Source organism: Chrysemys picta, chromosome 1 (genome assembly GCF_011386835.1).
Source record: "Chrysemys picta bellii isolate R12L10 chromosome 1, ASM1138683v2, whole genome shotgun sequence".
NCBI lineage: Eukaryota > Metazoa > Chordata > Testudines > Emydidae > Chrysemys > Chrysemys picta.
The window spans coordinates 327,070,559-327,090,500 of NC_088791.1; the positions used below are offsets into that span (position 1 = coordinate 327,070,559).

Here is a 19,942-nt window from a genome sequence, read left to right on the forward strand (position 1 = left end):
CAAAAAGGGCAAAGAGCCGTTTGAGGATCTGTAAGCCCCTCTGGAGTGGTATACATGAGTTGGGCTGTAGCACTATATTTCTCTGATTGTCAGTAGAGTTACATTAGCTGAAACTCACTTTTAAAAATTCAAAATTTAATATATAATTAAAAATGTGCTCAACTGTTTTAAATAGAAAAATTAGCTTCTGTGATGTAAGGGAATTTCATAGTGGTTGAGCGAGGTTCCTCCCCACCCCTCTTTTCTTTTTGAGACATTCAGCAACTAGTATGAGAAAATGCAGTTGAAGGACTTGAAAGTGCATGTTGCCATGATGAGAACGGACCATGTGTATGTTTTACCATATTTTAAAGTATATTAATTACTAGCCAGATTTTCAGAAGTATTCAGTTCCCCCACCTCACCCCACTCTTGCTCACATATAGGCATCTGGCCAGACTTTTTAAAAGGCCTTGGTACACAGTAGCTCCTGTTGTTTTCATTGGGAGTTGCTGAATACTTTTGAAAATCTGGTCACTTTGTTTAGGGATGCACCTAGGAGAGTGTCTCTTCTGAAAATATAATCCCCATTGCTAATAACCAGCAGTCAACTGATTGTCATGTAAAGAACATCACTTCTGAATTCCTCCACTAAAACCATTTGTTACATGTTTTCAGAACTAATGCATACACTTAGCAGCAACCTAAGAACTCTGTGACCTGGATTAACAGGATAATGGGATCTACAAACAATATTTTTATTTAGGGTTGGTCCGGCCAAACAGAAAACTTAGAATGTCTGGTTCTGGTGCCGTGCTCTGTGATGATTATTAAGTTTTTCCTGTTGTAACCCTTAAGGTTGTCAAGCACGTCTACATCCAGCAAAAGGAGCTCACAAAGCCAAATAACTAGAGGGGTTGACTTTGAATCAGATGAGGTACAGTATGGTCTTCTCTTGTCATAATTCTCACAACTTCATATTATCACTTTTCAAAATATTAAACTAATTAAAGGTATATCATAATTTCAAAAAAGGAGGGATACAAATGAGGGAGCTAGTTAAACAGAAATTGAAAGGAAAAGTTACAAGGATAAAATGCCTGCACACTGGAAACTAGTTAAAGATGCATAATAGAGGCTCAAACGACATGTATGCCCCAAATAAAAAAAGATACAGAAAAAAAACAGAAATAATCACCATGACTAAACAGCAGAGTAAAAAACATGATTAGAAGCAAAAAGGCAGCTTTTAAAAATTCATAAAAGTCATATCCTGCAGAAAGCTGTCTGGGGGGGTATAGTGGATCACAAGCTAAATATGAGTAAACAATATAACACTATTGTACTACAGTTCTGGGATGTAGCCGTAGGAGTGTGGTAAGCACTACACATGAAGTACTTCTTCCATTTTACTCCACACTGATAAAGCCTCAGCTGGAGTATTGTGTCCAGTTCAGGGAGCAACATTTCAAGAAAGATGTGGACAAATTGGAGAAAGTGCAGAGGAGAGCAACAAAAATGATTGAAGTCTAGAAAACATGACCTATGAGGGAAGATTGAAAAAACTGGGTTTGTTTAGTCTGAAGACTAAGAGGGAACACGATAACTATTTTCAAATACATAAAATGTTATTACAAGGAAGAGGGTGAAAAATTGTTCTCCTTATCCTCCTTATGATAGGGCAAGAAGCAATGGGCTTAAACTGCAGTAAGAGAGGTTTGAGTTGGACATTAGAAAAACCTTCCTAACTGTCAAGGTAGTTAAGCGCTGGAACAAATAGGGACGTTATGGAATCTCCATTACTGGAGGTTTTTAAGAACAGGTTAGACAAACGCCTGTCAGGAATTGTCTAGTTATTACTGAGTTGTGCCTTGAGTGCAGGGGACTGGACTAGATAACCTATTGAGGTCCCTTCCAGTCCTACACTTATGATTCTATGAAATATGAAATTGCACACCTACTAACTGGGGTATGTAATCTATCACTTAAATCAGCCTCTGTGTCAGAAGGCTGGAGAATAGCTAGTGTAATGGTGGTTTAAAAAAAAAAAAAGGCTTATTGGTCTATAATTGCTAAGATTGCCTCTGCAGTCTTACTTCAGTACCAGGCAAACTGGTTGAGACTATGGTAAAGAACTTTGCCAAACAGTTGTGCAGTGCTGTATGATAAGGGGGACAGAATTGTTCCCTGACCCCTGCAGATATATTGTGTCTATGTTCTCTTTTACAGATATCAGGAATATATGTAGTGCGAGAGAGAGAGAGAGAGGTCTTTCCTGTTTTACTAGGGCATATTTGGAAATGATTGATTCTAATCTCAGAATATCTATTCCAATCAGATTAAAAACTAGCCTGATTACTGCTCTCTTTATGATGTTATTGTATTTACAGTTTATATCAATAAATAATATCCCCTTTCATATTGAAAATAATAGAACAAAAAGAAAGAAACTAACAGAAACAGGCAAAGTGGAAAATATGGAGTAAGATGGCAGGCCTTCTGCCTTAGCCAACTCTCATGTTAATTCTGCCTTTGTAATTCAAAATGCTTTGAAAGCTTTTAAAATGAACTTTTACATTGCAGGATGAATTTGACCCCTTCAAGAGCACTGCTACTTCCAGAAGAAAGCACAGATGATTCTGGATTCATTATATAAAATCACACTGCACAAATGCCCAGGTCTTGTGATGGAATCAGAAAACAATATGCAAGGTTTTAGATAGTGTTTTACTCTAAACTATTTTTTGCCTTAATGTTTCAATTCTTTTGTGAAAGATTAACGCTCAGTGGTACTGTTTATGCAACATAACTTGACGCATATGTTGGGTTACTAGATGTAAATACCAGGGCCTAATAGTAAAAACTTTGAGAAATATTCCGTAGGATAATTTGAAAATTTTCCCTTCTGTAAAACTTCTAAAAGGTTGTTTTCATCTCTGGGGACGTATATAAAAGAATTCTTCCTTCTATAAAATTTCTCACTGGGTTTTAAATTTTATAGAGGAATAAATTAAAGCAATATGCATGGATGGATACAGTTAACGTATTTTTCAGGCCTAACGAACATTGCATTTATCTGCAGTTTGGTATGGTTAGCAGAAAAATTCAAGGACCCAAAGATGCAACTTTCAATATTAAAACTATTAATGCCCGGAAAGGGTCTGCTGTTACTGTCTTTTATAAAATGTCAGAAATGTACAGAAGTGACATTCTGCCTGCAATTCTAGAAAATGGCTTTAGGTTAAGTTGGTTTGCATATTTCTATCACTCAAGTGAGACTTCTAGGATAGAACCCTGCAGCTGTGCAAGTAAAACTCTCAGAAGTTGGCATTAGTCTTACCTGTATAAAAAATATGGAATTGGGCCAGTAATGGATGAGACCCTGCCTCTGTTTATTTGTGCAAATGATACGTTTCATGTTGTTTTTTCTATTTTCAGTATTCCCACTGAAACAGCATTAATTCAGTAATGCATTCAATAATGCTTGAACGATTTGTTTCCAAAGTGAGAACAGAAAAACAATCAAAATAGGAATTACAGCAGTTGCTATTTTGAAAAGTCAAGATTTCCCCACGTTTGGTGCCAACTGAGAAACCACAGCTCTACCCTTCAGTAGTTTCATCCTGAGAGCTAGGACAGTTTGGAGCTTAACTGCAAGACCTCTCGGTGGGCTGTGTGGCCCGTTTGGTCTCCCTGACTGACTGCCTCTGGGATGTTGAAGAAGCACTCCGCTACATACAACAGTTGGGTGGGAAAGTGCAGAAGCATGAACTATTCCTGGAGCAAGATGGAGTTTGGCAGCTGTGTGGCCATGGTTCTGACCTATCATGGCCACCCCGGGTCTGCATTCACTTTTGCCGTTGTGAACCCAAATGAGCCATAGAGGCTCTGAGAACTCTGTGGAAGTTGTCAGATCCAGGACTTGTCCCTCAAGGTATTAAATAATTGGTTGTAGTTTTGAAAGCAATCTGTTCCCTTATGGTATCAGAGCACGCTTACTCTGGCAGTGTTTGCAGTGGCCTGACTCTTCTCCTGCCTCTTCACCAATGGCTATTTTTGCTATGCATAGACTTGCTGCTATAAGCTTCTCTTTAAAGGGGGACTGTTTGTTTTGTGCTAGAAGCCAAAAATATGCCAGACTGCCATCAATCTCACTAATAAGAAAAGTTACCTTATGTAGTTCCTGTCATAAAAACCCCATATAATGTTATGTGAACAATGGTTGTAAGTTGTATGGCACTATTTTGCATTGAATCTGAAGGATTTAAATGTAAAAGCATAGCTTTTTTTATATGTTGCTAGCTAAATAAAATTTTGTACTGAAAATAAATTAACAGCCTCCTAAATTATTTAAAAAAAAATCTTCATCGTAGTGCTTATTTGAGGGGAGCTTTTTTAATGTCCCAGTCACACAGGTTATCAAGGAGCCAATCCTGCATTTTCTTTAGATATTTTGTCTATTTTCTGTGTGAAATCAAATGTTTCCTATGTCTTTTCTTATTATCTTCTTTTACATGGTCTCCCATTTAGCTCTCAGATTTATAGTCCAGTTGTGTGCACTACTTCTAGATTAATTACCACAGTTCTCAAATATCACTATAAAACTCAAAGGTATTATATTTTTTAAACTACACAGGTAAAATAACCTCCTTTATATATAACATAACTAGTTTTATATTTAAATGTTACTTCTAGAACTAATAATGTTGAGAATGGTACAGTATGCTCTGGCCTGGTAATAATAGAATCATAGAACTGGATGGGACCTCGAGAGGTCATCTAGTCCAGTCCCCTGCACTCAAGGCAGGGCTAAGTATTATCTAGACCATCCCTGACAGGTGTTTGTCCAACCTGCTCTTAAAAATCCCCAATGATGGAGATTCCACAACCTCCCGAGGCAATTTCTTCAGGTGCTTAACCACTCTGATAGGAAGTTTTTCCTAATGTCCAATCTAAACCGCCCTTGCTGCACTTTAAGCCCGTTGCTTCTTGTTCTATCCTCAGAGGTTAAGAACAATAATTTTTCTCCCTCCTCCTTGTAACAACCTTTTATGTACTTGAAAACTATTATCATGTCCCCTCTCAATCTTCTCCAGACTAAACAAACCCAATTTTTTCAATCTTCTCTCATAGGTCATGTTTTCTAGACCTTTAATCATTTTTGTTGCTCTTCTCGGGACTTTCTCCAATTTGTCCACATCTTTCCTGAAATGTGGCGCCCACGACTGGACACAGTACTCCAGTTGAGGCCTAATCAGCGTGGTGTAGAGCAGAAGAATTACTTCTTGTGTCTTGCTTACAATACTCCTGCAAATGCATCCTAGAATGATGTTTGCATTTTTTGCAACAGCGTTACACTGTTGACTCCTTCCTAGGCAGGCATTACACATTTTGTAGGTGTGCAACTGATTGTGCCTTCCTGAGTGGAGTACTTTGTATTTGTCCTTATTGAATTTCATACTATTTACTTCAGACCCTTTCTCCAGTTTGTCCAGATCATTTTTAATTTTGATCCTGTTCTCCAGTGCACTTGCAACCCCTCCCAGCCTGGTATCATCCATAAATTTTGTAAGTGTACTCTCTGTCATTATCTAAATTATTGATGAAGATCTTGAACAGAACCGAAACCCAGAACTGATCCTTGTAGGACCCCCACTTGTTATGTCCTTCCTGTTTGACTGTGAACTTCTGACAACTACTCTCTGGGAACGGTTTTCCAACCAGTTATGCACCCACCTTATAGTAGCTCCTCTGTTGTATTTCCCAAGTTTGATACTGTCTCACATGACCTTCTCATAAACAGAAACCTTACTAAAGGCAAGATATACCACATCTGCAGTTTTCCCCGCATCTACAAGGCTTGTTACCCTGTCAAAGAAAGCTATTAGGTTGTTTTATCACAATTTGTTTTTGACAAATCCAAGCTGACTTTATCACCTTATTATCTTCTAGGTGTTTGCAAATTGATTGCTTAATTATTTGCTCCATTATCATTCTGGGTACTGAAGTTAAGCCGATTGGTCTTTAATTCCATGGGTTCTCCTTATTTCTTTTTTTATAGATTGGCACTATATTTTCCCTTTTCCAGTCCTCTGGAATCTCTCCTGTTTTCCATGACTTCTCAAAGATAATCCCTAATGGCTCAGATATCTCCTCAGTCAGCTCTTTGAGTATTTTAGGATGTATTTGTGACAGGTTGGGTCACAGAAACTCCCTCAGACTGTCACTAGATGTGCTGGGATACCACTGAGAACAAAGCCCCTGTCAGAAAAGGCTTTCCTCCACTCCTGCTGACACACCAGTCATCTCCAGCACAGACCAAGAGGTTGGGCCATGCCCCCCTGCAGTTCCCAGAAAATAAGGTTCACTTAGCCCAAAGGCTCCTCAGTTAACAGGAACTTTCCCAGCACCAGTCTTTCTGGGAGCTTAAACCCCAAATAAATCCAGTTTACTCCGTATAAAGCTTATACAGGGTAAACTCATAAATTGTCCTCCCTCTATCACATTGATAGAGAGATATGCACAGCTATTTGCTCCTCCAGGTATCAATCACTTACTCTGGGTTAAACAAAAGTGATTTTATTAAGTATAAAAAGTAGGATTTAAGTGGTTCCAAGTAATAACAGACAGAACAAAGTAAGTTACCAAGCAAAATAAAACACACTCAAGTCTAAGCCTAATACAGTAAGAAACTGATTACAGATGAAATCTCACCATCAGAGATGTTCCAATAAGCTTCTTTCATAGACTGGACTCCTTCCTAGTCTGGGCCCAATCCTTTTCCCGGTACAGTCCTTGTTAGTTCCAGCTCAGGTGGTAACTAGGGGATTTCTTAATGACTGGCCCCCTTTGTTCTTTTCCACCCCCTTTTATAGCTTTGGCACAAGGCAGGAATCCTTTGTCTCTCTCTCTGGGTTCCCACCCCTCTGTCTAAATGGAAAAGCACCAGGTTAAAGTTGGATTCCAGTTCAGGTGACATGATCACATGTCCTGTGAGCCCCCCAACATTCCTCCAGGACTGGCCCGCAAGTATGCATTGGAGATTTGCAGGTAAATAGAGCCATCTACAGTCCATTGTCCTAGATAATGGGAGCCATCAAGAGTCTAAACCACCATTAATGGCTCACACTTTGTATAATTACAATAGGACCTCAGAGTTATGCTACATATTCCTAGCATCAGATACAAGAATGATACATTCATACAAATAGGATGAACACACTCAGTAGATTATAAGTTTTGTAATGATACCTTACAAGAGACCTTTTGCATAAAGCATATTCCAGTTACATCATATTCACACTTACAAACATTTTTATAAAGCATTGCTGAGTGCAACATCACAGTATTTCATCAGGCTCTGGTGACTTGAAGACATCTAACTTGTCTAAATAATTTTTAATTTGTTCTTTTAGCCTCTGATCTTATCTCATTTTCACTGGCATTTACTATGTTAGACATCTGAACAAAACAAAACAAAAAGGCATTTAACACTTCTGCCATTTGCACATTTTCTGTTTTTGCTCTCCCACTCCCACCGAGTTATGGGCCTACCCTGTCCTTGGTCTTCCTCTTGTTTCTAATGTATTCATAGAATGTTTTCTTGTTACCCTTTGTCTCTAGCTAGTTTAATCTCATTCTGTGCCTTGGCCTTTCTAATTTTGTCCCTACATACATGTTATTTGTTTATATTCATCCTTTGTAATTTGTCCTTCTTTCCACTTTTTGTAGGACTCTTTTTGATTTTTAGATCATTGACGATCTCCTGGTTAAGCCAAGGTGATCTCGTGCCATACTTCCTATCTTTCCTATGCAGTGGGATAGTTTGCTCTTGTGCCCTTAATAATGTCTGAAAAACTGCCAACTCTCTTGAACTGTTTTCCCCCTTAGACTTGCTTCCCCTGGGATCTTACCTACCAACTCCCTGAGTTTGCTAAAGACTGCCTTCTTGAAATCCACTGTCTTTATTTTGCTGTTCTCCCTCCTACCATTCCTTAGAATCAGGAACTCATCATTTCATGATCACTTTCACCCAAGCTGCCTTCCACTTTCAAATTCTCAACCAGTTCCTCCTTATTTGTCAAAATCAAATCTAGAACAGCCTCTCCCCAGTAGCTGTCTCCATCTTCTGAAATAAAAAATGGTCTCCAATACATTCCAAGAACTTATTGGATAATCTGTGCCCTGCTGTGTTATTTTCCCAACAGATGTCTGGGTAGTTGAAGTCCCCCATCATCACCAGGTCCTGTGCTTTGGATGATTTTGTTAGCTGTTTAAAAAAAGCCTCATCCACCTCTTCTTCCTGGTTAGGTGGTCTGTAGTAAACCCCTACCATGACATCACCCTTGTTTTTTACCCCTTTTATCATTACCCAGAGACTTTCAACAAGTCTGTCTCCTATTTCCATCTCAATCTAAGTCCAAGTGTATGCATTTTTAATATATAAGGCAACACACACCCACTGGCTCTATGATATGAAGGTGCTCATCAATTCTCCCAGCAGCTAGACATGCATGACATACTGTGTATGTATAAAATACGAAATACACAATGTAAGATCTAGCTTTTAAAAACATTTTCTTTTTATTCTATTGGCCAGGAGGGGAAAGTAGCTGCCGATAGGAAGATTAGCTTTGATTTGCCTGCGAGAAAAATATCTCTAGAAAAACACTAACATAATAAAAAGTGACCTTTAATACATAGACTGTTGGGTATTTTTAATGAGAGGCTGAACAATAGCCAGTTATAAGCCACATAACCTTTTAGCTTACAAGGGGGGGGGGGAAACATTTTAATAGAGTGAACTAGTCTAACTCTGTTATTCATTTTCTATGCTGTACCACATTACTACTAGCTCTAGTCAATGTAGCGGTGCTGTAAACAAGGCTGAAATGAGCCCAAAATACAGTTAAAATTGTATTTTTAAATTGGAATCTCTCTTAGAATGCAGCACAGCTACCAGACGTGTTGGTTTATAAACAGAACAGAATTTACAAGAAGATGCTGCTGCAGGTCAGGATGCTGACAGGGGAGAAAAGGATGCTCAGGTGAAACCAGATAGATTTTCTTTTTCTTATATAGTACAGATGTAATTATCTCTGAGGAGAAGTGGGAGGCGTGGAGTAAAACCCAGTAGGAGTGCAATCTTGGACAAAGTGAGCACATCAGTGTAGCAGTAATATTAAGCATCCAATGGGTGGAGATTCTTGCTAGCAGCCTGCCTGAGACGGGAGATATAAAAGTGCTGAAAGAGAAGTCTACACTGACTGAGTGTCAGATCTGCATAGCCACGGCGCTTGTCAGGATCACCTGCTGTTGTTTTGGTTGATCATTTCTGCATTTTGTTCACAGTTATGAAGATTGTGCTACGGAAAGCAAGCGACAGCTCGTCAAGCCTCCCATTGACTGGACACACAGTATTGTTTCATAGATGAGCTATTTCTGAATCTGAAGAAAGAAGCAGCGTTTCCGAAATGGTTACTCATTATATATGGCTCTCTCTCCCATACTTAGCTAATGCCTTTGAGAGATCAGCAAAGCTTCCCATCAACAGAAGTTTTGAAGGATCTTTTGAAATACCCAACATCTCCAGTTTTTTTTCCTGGAATAACTACACACTTGCTGACTGGCAGAGCTTTGTGGGCAGGAGAAGATATGGGGCAGAGTCTCAAAATCTTACAGTGAAAGCCCTGCTCATTGTGGCATACTCCTTCATCATAGTGTTCTCGCTCTTTGGGAATGTCCTGGTCTGTCACGTCATCATCAAAAACAAAAGGATGCACTCCGCTACCAGCCTGTTCATTGTGAATCTAGCTGTAGCAGACATAATGATAACGCTGCTCAATACTCCCTTTACTTTGGTAAGAACCTGACAGAAGTCTGTTCCCTCTCGCTCTGCTTCTTTTCTGTATATTATGAGCATCTGTAATGGAAAATGTATCATTTGCTTTTTCTTCCCTTAACAGAAATAGCTTAGTGTGTGGAGTTTGCTTCTGATTGTTGTTACTTGCACTCACTGGAATGACAAATGACACTGTAGTAAATGCGAGGCTGCAATTTGGGCTTCCAGTCATGTTAAAGCATTAGAGTTAATGTAATGACTTTTTTTCTTTATCCTGTTATATGGAGTTATATTCTCAGTTTATCCTCTGCTAATGCAAGATAGTTCTATGATACACTTGCTAGTAATCTTTCCAGACTAGTTTTAAATGTCTGCAGGGGTGGAGTCATTACTTTTTGGAAGATTTAACAGGTCTTTTCCTTTTATAATTTCTATGATCCAGTTAGAAATGTAATAATAATTAAAATTGCACCTGTGGTTTATGCCCAAGGACATTGTTGGCACTAAACTAGTAAATATAATAGGGTTGTAGTTTCACAATTTTAGTATTTAGTTATTTTCCCTCCCCTGAGGAGCTTCCAATGTAATACCATGAATCTCCCTTATTTAAAGAAAAAATGGTTAATGATTAGCATCTTAATGATTAGCATCATGTTACATGATCTGGTGAAAAGAGATACTTGCATTGTATCCAGATCAGGAATGCAGGAGTATCCATGTATCTAGCAGGGATGGTTGGGTGAGGGGAACTGACTTGTTGGCAGTTCTTTGGGTATGGAGGAAAATATTCTGAAGGAAGTCAAACAAATGCATTAGAAGTTGCTCCACCATACTAGCTGGTGCATATTGCCTGGTCAGTAAAGTGGCACTAACATAACTGTATTTCTGGATCACCTCCCGAAAAGTCTTGACTCTATTTAATGTCCTATTTCAGGCTTCAGTAATCAGCCAATAAATCAAAGGAGACAGAGATTAGATAAAAGAAAGGAGTGATATGTTAGCCTGTTTGTGACCTGTAGATTTTTAATAATCCTTTTGGGATGGAAGCCAGATAATGACCACAAGACCAGCTAATAGTGTGCTGACAATGGCACAATAAGTCGAAGGTCAGGCATGTGAAAAGTACCCAAATGATGCACGTAGAAAGCTAAATATATTCCCTGCTGGACTGTTCCTAGGCTCGGTTTGTGAACAGCACATGGATATTCGGGAAGGGGATGTGTCACATCAGTAGATTTGCACAATACTGCTCCCTCCATGTCTCTGCTTTGACTCTCACAGCAATCGCAGTGGACAGACACCAGGTGAGAGTTCTCTTAAGCTAAATGGCCATGAATTGAAAATGCTGGAGCATTCCCTTATTTTAAAATAAGAAATTAAAAACCATTTTCTGAACACCTCAGACTCAGACCCTAAGGAGTTTAGCACAGGGCACTCTGTGTAAGAATTGCCAAGGTGGTGATGTATATTTTTTCTGATCAGCTCTCTGGTATCACTTAAGGAGGAGGAATAAGTACAATTTAGGGGCTAGAGCAAGGGTTTTCAAACTGGGGGTCGGGACCCCTCAGGGTCACAAGGTTATTCCGGGGGGGGGGGTCGCGAGCTGTCAGCCTCCACTCCAAACCCCACATTGCCTCCAGCATTTATAATGGTGTTAAATATATAAAAAGCGTTTTTAATTTATAAGGGGGGGAGTCGCACTCAGAGGCTTGCTGTGTGAAAGGGGTCACCAGTACAAAACCACTGGGCGAGGGGGTGCGCTGGCAGTCTGGAGTCCTGGGTTCTGTTCCCGGGTCAGCCATTGGCTTTTGCACAAACCTCTCTGCATCTCTAATATGTGGGTAGTAATACCTGCCTCAGAGAGGGGGCGTGAAGCTGACTGAACTGCTTGTACTTCTTCAGCCAAGGATCTCAAAGCACTTCACAAAATATTATGTATTATTCTAAATGCAGGTACATGCTGCATCTTCAGACCTTAACTTAATATGCTAAATTCACACAAGAAGCAGAGCTGTCAAATAAATGATTTACAGGGGACACTAATTTAAATAGTATATTTAGCTCTGGGCAGGACCTGGAATTTCTATCCCAGGGAAAATTTTGCATTTCCAAAAAAATGTGTGTTCTGAACTGGCACACAAGGCAGGATATGCAAAATGTGCTGGGAGAGGAGCGTTCTCCATACATTCCATTGCAGAATCACCCACATGGAATTTTTCAATAATGTCCAATCCAGATGCCACAGCAGCCTAGCACGCTGAAAGCCCCCGGAGCCTGGGCGAGCAGGGAGCCTGGTCGCAAGCTCCATACTAGAGGGGCTGCTGAGGAGCCAAGGAGTTGGTCAGCTTGGAAGCCCTGGGATCCTGGGGCAGGGTGCTGGGGAGCCCACCAGCCTGGGAGTGGGGAACCTGGGATCTTGGGAGCTTTCATTTCAATTTTCCCAACAGGAAAGTTCAGAAAATGCATTTTTTGTCGGAAAACCATTTGGCTGTAATGATACTGGAAACCCACCTTTCTTTGTTTCACTGATGCTGTCGAATACAAACATTGAAAGCATTTTAAAAGCCTCCATCCCTGCCTTTTTTTATATTGTTGAATTAGGCCCAACCTGCAAACTGATGTGCAAGGGCAGAACTTTGTGCCTGCCCAGGAGCCCACTGAAGTCAACCCATCTCCATGTGGGTGCAGAAGTTCACTTTCGCAGCTGCAGTAGCAGGATCAGGGCCTTACTTTATCCATTTCTCTCAGCTTGGACTGCGAAAGATAATTACTTCAGTTCAGCTTTCATTCAGAGTCAAGTTCACTTTCTGGTTCTGTAACCTGAAGTCAATAGAAGGTTGAATGCAGGCATCTTCCATGCAGCGTTTGGTCATTAAATTGCCGTGATTACTGCTGTATTTAAGAGTGGGAGATAATGTGAGGAAAATTGCATAATTATTAAAATGTCATCAGGCCACGTGTTTGTTTATTCCAAACAGGTTATAATGCATCCTCTGAAACCTCGCATATCCCCTGCAAAAGGCATTGTCTACATCTCTGTCATCTGGATTATGGCAACGTGTTTCTCCCTCCCACATGCTATTTATCAAAAACTATTCACTTTTGAATACAGGTAAGGCTGATCCCTGCTTTTGTTCTGCAGAAAAATATGGGGCCAGATCCCCAGCAGGGACACGCAAGTGTAGCCTCACTGAAGACAAGGAAGCCATGTCAATTTACACAGTTGAGGATCTGGTCCATAGTGCACATCGATACCTTTCACAATGGCTACTCTTGTATTATTCATCAACAACACAGCGTGTCAGATGCATCAGGCCAGATACGTAGTATCTGCATCAATTGGCAGTTTACACCAGCTAGAGATCTGGCCCATTGATTGAGGCCAGGACTGGAAATAAGGCCCTAATTGGTTCTTATCTAACCCCAGCTCTAACTTTGGCTCCCTGGGCAAGTGACCCAACCTCTCTGTCTTAGTTCCTCTTCTGTAGAATAAAGATAATAATACCTACCTGTCACCCTCTGTTGTGAGGGTTAATTAATGTTTGTGAAGTGTTTTGCTGATGGAACGGGTCATAAAGGTGATAGATTTTTTATTACCTTTTACATACGGAAGTTCATTGAAAGGCAGAGAGAGTTTCGCTTCACTCCTAAGAACTTAATTTTGTGCAGCTGGTAATTAGAGGTTGCAATTAATTAGTTTCGTAAGAAGATCATAATCTCAGGCATGCAGTGAGAAATTATTCTGATCACATTTCTTGTAAGCTACGCTATGCACCACTTCCTCAATTGGTGTAAATTAGCATAGCTCTGCTGAAGTCAATGGAATGAAGTGAATTTGCACCAGTTGAGGATCTGGCTCTTTGGTTGCATGACAGGAGTCTTGTCTTTCTCTCCCTTACTGTGATACCCAGGCATGTTTGTTCATTCATTGTGATCAGTCCTTTTATCTGCAGTGAAGACGTCACCCGATGCCTGTGTCTCCCAGATTTCCCTGAACCGGCTGACCTCTTCTGGAAGTATCTAGACTTAACAACGTTCATTTTGCTCTACGTTCTGCCCCTTTTAATCATCTCTGCTGCCTACCTGAGAGTGGCCAAGAAACTCTGGCTGCGCAATGCCATTGGGGATGTGACCACGGAGCAGTACTTCGCCCTTCGGAGGAAGAAGAAAAAGACCATTAAGATGCTGATGTTGGTGGTTATCCTTTTTGCTGTTTGCTGGTTTCCTTTGAACTGCTACGTCGTCCTCCTTTCCAGCCAAACTATTCGTACCAACAATGCCCTGTACTTTGCTTTTCACTGGTTTGCAATGAGCAGCACCTGTTATAACCCCTTCATTTACTGCTGGCTCAATGAACATTTCAGACTGGAACTGAAGTCTTTGCTCAACATGTGCAAAAAACCACCTAGCCCGAAAGAGCACAGGCTTCCATCCACAGTTCCATCCTACAGAGTAGCCTGGCCAGAAAACAGCAACTTCAAGAGGTCTCAGGTCTCCCATGTCCTTCCATCAACCTCCAATCTCCAGTCAGGGAAGACAGACATCACTTCAGTTGAACCTATAGTAGCTGTGAGTTGAATGATGCAATAAAATGGGAACATGTGAGTATGCGCCAGGATTGCAGGTGGATTTGGTGAAAGCTGATGAGTGTGATGAAGAGACACAGGAATCCTTGACTACTTCACTAGAGTGCACACACCAATGTGCGTGCTGTTTGTGTAGAGACCCCAATGCATTCCTATCAGCAAGAGTTATCTCTTTAATGCAGACTGGTAGTATATCTATACAGCCTCCAAAGAGAAGACAGACAGCAAAGCCCTTGAGAAGTGGGAAAAACCCTTTTAATTGTCAGACTGATTTTGAACTGACGGCTAGCAAAGAACTCTGTGTATTGTTATCCGTCGGTAATGCTGTCCAGTCCGGTCCTTTTTCCTAGGAGGTTTGTATGTGTGTTGCCTGTTGTTGAGCTAGAACCAAAACACTGAAACCATTATCTAAGTACATTGAGTCTCAGTGTTAAAAATGTCTTGTAGTGAATATGGGATTGGTGAAGAGACAATTTCACTGTTATGGCGCTAAATCCAGCCCAATTTAGCAGTGACAGAAAGCTGTTACGATGGGTCACAGGTGGCTGGCTCTTTAAGGCAAGCCAAGCTCAACCTTGCCTATGACCTAGCAGCCATCCCCCGCTGATGGTGATATAGTAACTTAATGCTAATTCCTGACCCCAGCCGTGAAAGAGTTAGGAGAAGACTGTATAGCCAGGGAGGGAGAGGTTGCAGAGAAGGCAAGACTCTCCTGCAGGTAGGCAGAACTCACAGGGAGCAGCACCGGCTCATTGGGGAAAGCCCTAAGCTACAGCTACAAGGAGCAGGGAGATCCCTAGGGGAAGCTGCCAAAGTCCCTGCGGAAGACTTACTAGTCTTCAGCAGAGAAGTGGGAAGCCAGAAGCCTGAGCGCCAAACGGAGGCCGGGTTAAGCAGAGGCTGTAGGAAAGCAGCCTAAGGGGGATTTAGAGATAGGAAGTGGCCCAGGGAAACAGCAGCATATCTGAAGCAGCAAAGCCAACCACTTAATACGGTCCCCTGGGTGGGCCTCAGTTTCCCTACCAGCCTTGAGGATGGGGCATGCAAGCCCCACTGCAGAGGCAGATTAAGCTCTTGTGAGGGCGCCTCAGAGGGAAGGCCTGTGAGGTTGCTTCAGTGCAGCCTTAGAGGGATAGAAGAATTATTATTTGGGTGTTTAGCTTGGACCTTTCATTACCCCTGAAGGAGACTGAACTTAGGTGACTTGGCCGGAGGGCCAAACCATGGAAGACCTGGTGAGGAGAGGACCAATACAGAGGTGCTGGGGATGAGGCTCCCTTGCAGGGTTGCACTCTGACACAAGGGAGCGCTACATGTGGTTAGTACACTACCTTACACCTGGTAATGGCTCTTCATTGGCCTGTGTGATATATGGTTTGGTCTCAGTCCATTTCCAAGTGAATGCATCACAAGCGCCATCACCCAAATTATCATCAGAGATGCAATAGGTTGGATGGACATGGAAAAATGGAACTGGCCTATTACCCCGATAGATGCTTTCTGTAAGGCAGGGTTGAGGCACACTGATGGAAGAAACTGTACTTTTTAAAATACATAGACAAACAAACAAAGGATGACTTTGGACTTCTGGCTGACAGTTCAGCAAATTTTGCCAGGAATTTTTTTAAGGAAATCTAGTTAAATGAAAGAATATTTAGGAAGTTCTTCTGGTCAGAGAATTAAAATCAGGAAATCATTTCTTAGTGCATTGAAAGTACTGTACAAGCTCATTTAGAACAGTAGTGCTTACAAACCAATTTGTATTTGGTTTAGAATCTTATTTACTAGAGTATCTCTGCATCACATCACGTAATAGCTAAAAAATCCTGCAACTTACCTCGAGAATTTAGCATTGCTCCCTTGCTCTGTAATGCAATTGTATAGCTGTTCTCAGTTCAGAAACCAAGGGACTATATATGTTCTCTTCTAAAATGCTGTATACATTACCTCTTTGGAATCATGTACACACAAACTATCTGCTTTAAAATAGCAGGTCAGATGTATGATACCAAGCAAGGAAACTCCAGAGCCTCCAGAAGCCGTATCGTGGACGGTGATGTTTACCTATGTGTGCATGGTGTGGAAATCAGCTGGCCATTATCAGTGTATTACTATCCAAAGGTGCCCCGTTCTACATGAAACACTCAGCAGCTAATAGTAAAAGGAGAGAGAAGACTGTTTTTTAAATGAAAATAACATGAATGGAAAGAGAAACCAGTTGTAACTGATGTCCTGTACCAATTTCTAGCGCTTTTGACTTGTGCAAGTTTTTCATGGCTGTATACTTACAGAAAATAAAATGTATGCAACATTTGTCAGCTAGCCTATCACTGTATACGCACCACTGTGTTAAACAGAGGGAATGTCACACACCCTGGTCTCTTAGGGCTTTCCTTCTCAAGGCATTATCCAGCTGTCTCAGAATCAGGCTTTACTCTGTTACTCTCTTGATAAGGTCCTAAGAGTCAGCATGTCACTGATCTGTAGAGTCAGCTGCTTCTACACCCCTACCCCAAATATGTGAGCAACCCTCTCTACCACTAACCCCTCCCCCCCATATGCGAGTCTCAGGGCCTGGTGCCATTACCCCCCCCCCCCACTCGAACAATAGATCGTGGGGGGGAAATTAACCTTTTGACATTTGAGTTTATAGCAAGAATGTGACTGAAAAAAATCAGTTGTGGGGTTTTTTTTACCCACAAACATAGCCCATGGGTCAGATCCTCAGCTGGTGTAACTCAGCATTGTTCCATTGATTTCCAGTGGCTGAGTATCTGACCCCCATTCATTAAAATTTATGATAAAGAGCATATAGTACGTAGGCTGACAGAGGCCAGAGGATGCCTGCCCAAGCACATCCTTGCAAGACTGAGACCTTAAAGAGGAAGAAATGCATTTGATAGCATATTGCCAATAAGAAATCTTTCAGCACTTTGTTAACATGGTATTTTTTGAACTAGTTATGTAATAATTAACCTTCTCCAGCACCTCAAGAGGAGACTGGCCACTGACTTTAAATAATCTGTAAAACAAGTCCAGGTTAGTGCATGAAAAGAAACATCACAGAAATACTTTTAATTGACTTCAGACAAATATGCATTAGTGCTAAAGAAAAATATCCTGCTGTCATTTTCAGAATCTGATGGTTTTTCCTAGCACTCTTTTTTTTATTTGTTATCTAGATAAGTGAAAATAGAAGCAAAAGGGAAAAACTGAGGTGGACTAATCTTAATATCTCAATCCATCATGAAGTAAATCAATGGAATTTGTTTCACAGAAAATTTCCCAAGCTCTGCCAAAACTTTAAGCGTTGAATTGGAGTAATTTTGCCGAAATCTATATATTTGATAATACATGAAGGTAATTACTTAATTAAGTTCTAGGTGCTTAATTTAATTGTGACATTAACACTAGTGGTCTAAAATTATCACCTAACATCTCACAAGTGGCAAAGATGACAGCGATGTTTACTTTTCAGAGAGGCAATGGTAGGATGAGATGAACAAGGAGGAAAAAAAAATTTGTGACACTAATACCTAAGCTGCTTTCCCCTTAAAAGGCAGAGTATAAAGCAGTAGGAAGATTGGAGGTTGTGTTTACTCCTTGACAGGAAAATAAAGCCAGCTGTCACTATACAAAGTGTGCTTTCTGAACAATTGCTCTTTCTATGTTCCGCTGCCAGGGTAACATGTTTTTATTTGGCCAGTTTTATCCAAGTGCAGAAATTAATGATTCATAATGTATAATGCTGGAAACACGAGACCCCTCTTCCGTTCCGGGCCCATGAATGATCTGCTCTGGGATGAATCAGCATTGTGTAGTGTGGGAGGCTTGTCTGACGGACCCTTTCCTCATTCGTTGTAGAAGTTGGAAGGTGTATAATGAATGAGGCAGGGGATTGCCGGTACAGAATGGATGGTCTCATGGAAAATGCAATTCATTGCTATCCTGGAGAATTGGATTCTATTCCTGCCTGCACCACAGAGCTCCTAGGTGATGATAGGCAACTTTTTACAGAAGGTCCCTAACTGCATGTCTGGCTTGAGACCATAGGGTATGATTTGCAGAAATGCTGAGCACTCACAGCTGCAACTGAACTTAACTGGAGCTGTGCTTTGAACATATGACATGCTATATAATGATCCGAGGTGTCTCGAAATGGGCACTTAAAATTAGCAGATACTTTTGACCTCAGTCTCTGTGCCTCAATTCCCCCAGCTGTAAAATGTGGATAATACCATTGTGACACTTCCCGGGGGTACCCAAGCTGTGAGGCACCTCGCTACCAACTGCCCTTAGTGTAGAGAAACATTGTCTGTGCCTGCAGTGGGTCTGCACCCTGACTCCACTGGCCATAGGCAACCCAAGCGCTGCAGTCCTCCACAGTCACTCTATAGATTAGTTTGAGCCCTCTGAGCATCTCCCTGGAGTGTCCAGCCTCTGGTCAACTGGATACTTGCAGTATTCACAGGTTTGCTGCCTCCAAAGAATCAGGGCAACTCAGATCACTGCTCCACTTACCTCAGAGCACATATACTTGATTTCACTATAATCAAATCAAAGTTTATTTAACAAAGCAGATTCAAGTAGAAGCACCGGAAACAAACGGTTACATATAAAATAAAATCATAACACACATTCTAGAGCCTAGACCTAATTAAAGGGTACTCTCATGTCTAGTAGAGTATTGCTCACCCAAAATCTTTGCAGAGCTTTACAGCCAGGCTACTCGTGACCCTCTTTTTATGAGACAAGCACACAATCACTTTGCCTCCTCAGTGAAGGATTCCATGTGTCACTTTGTACTCCAAGAGTTACTAGAACAATCTTTTGCCTTTATTCATAAATAGGACACCTTCCCCTCCTCCCCCAGCTGTTTTTTAATTCCTGTAGATTTCCTTTCTTTTAGATTTCACAATCTCTCAAAAGCCAAGACTTTAAGAACAAAATTTTTAGTATAAATACATATCTCCTGAAATATTATCCATACATACACTTTGCAATGATTATGATGACTGGTGGGCTCTAAGCTCTCAGTAAAGACCTCAAGTGCCACCCTGGGTATTCATATATGTGACTCAAGGGCTCCCTATAAAACCCTAGGCACACCCTGTGTCCTCTGCCTGTTGTCATCAAGGGCATCCCTGGGCCACAACCATCTCATCTCACAAAGATGTTGTGAAAATAAATTCATTCATGTTTGTGAAGCATTCAGATACTAGAGTGATGAGCCCCATAGAAAAGCCCATAAGGAAGTTATTCTATCTTCAGAGCACACTTTGAATAGTGTGCACTAAATAAGGCCTATGGCCACACATTGAACCACAAGGAAGACAAATACTGAATAGCTGACCATTAAGTGAGCACTGTTCATCCTGTGCACTGAATGGAGGAGGGCCCATGTGGAAAAAGAATATGTGATCATGTAATTAAAGACTGTATCATAATGGGCAAAGGAGCTAAATTAAGGATGCACAGGCAACTTTAATTCAGGCATGTCTTAACCTTTGAGTGCTTGACTTGCAACATTAATTCT

General features: G+C 41.0%; 2 protein-coding genes across 20 annotated transcripts in view; both read left to right on the top strand.

Moving 5' to 3' along the window:
- The window catches only part of MRE11 (MRE11 homolog, double strand break repair nuclease), a 52,881-nt gene extending 42,805 nt beyond the window's left edge, over positions 1-10,076 (top strand). For 15 of the 19 annotated variants that reach the window (XM_065581649.1, XM_065581652.1, XM_065581651.1 and 12 more), the window contains 2 exons: positions 838-916; positions 2,563-4,309. In XM_065581649.1, the coding sequence (XP_065437721.1) occupies positions 838-916; positions 2,563-2,616 (133 nt within the window). In that variant the 3' untranslated portion in view covers positions 2,617-4,309. Of the gene's footprint in view, positions 1-837; positions 917-2,562; positions 4,310-9,330 lie in introns of those variants that run through there. The other 4 variants (XR_010597894.1, XR_010597896.1, XR_010597895.1 and 1 more) reach the window with 3 other exon arrangements.
- GPR83 (G protein-coupled receptor 83) lies at positions 9,453-16,719 on the top strand. Its single transcript, XM_065581664.1, has 4 exons — positions 9,453-9,839; positions 10,999-11,124; positions 12,799-12,932; positions 13,774-16,719. Exons 1-4 carry the CDS (start codon positions 9,453-9,455, stop codon positions 14,396-14,398), a joined length of 1,272 nt encoding a protein of 423 aa, XP_065437736.1. The 3' UTR covers positions 14,399-16,719.
- The last annotated feature ends 3,223 nt before the right edge of the window (positions 16,720-19,942 follow it).

Excerpts from the sequence above, each read along its gene's own strand:
- GPR83 (XM_065581664.1), top strand. The coding sequence starts at position 9,453 with ATGGTTACTCATTATATATGGCTCTCTCTCCCATACTTAGCTAATGCC. Across the intron at positions 9,840-10,998 it reads TCAATACTCCCTTTACTTTG|GCTCGGTTTGTGAACAGCAC; the intron begins GTAAGAACCTGA and ends GACTGTTCCTAG. Across the intron at positions 12,933-13,773 it reads CTATTCACTTTTGAATACAG|TGAAGACGTCACCCGATGCC; the intron begins GTAAGGCTGATC and ends TTTTATCTGCAG.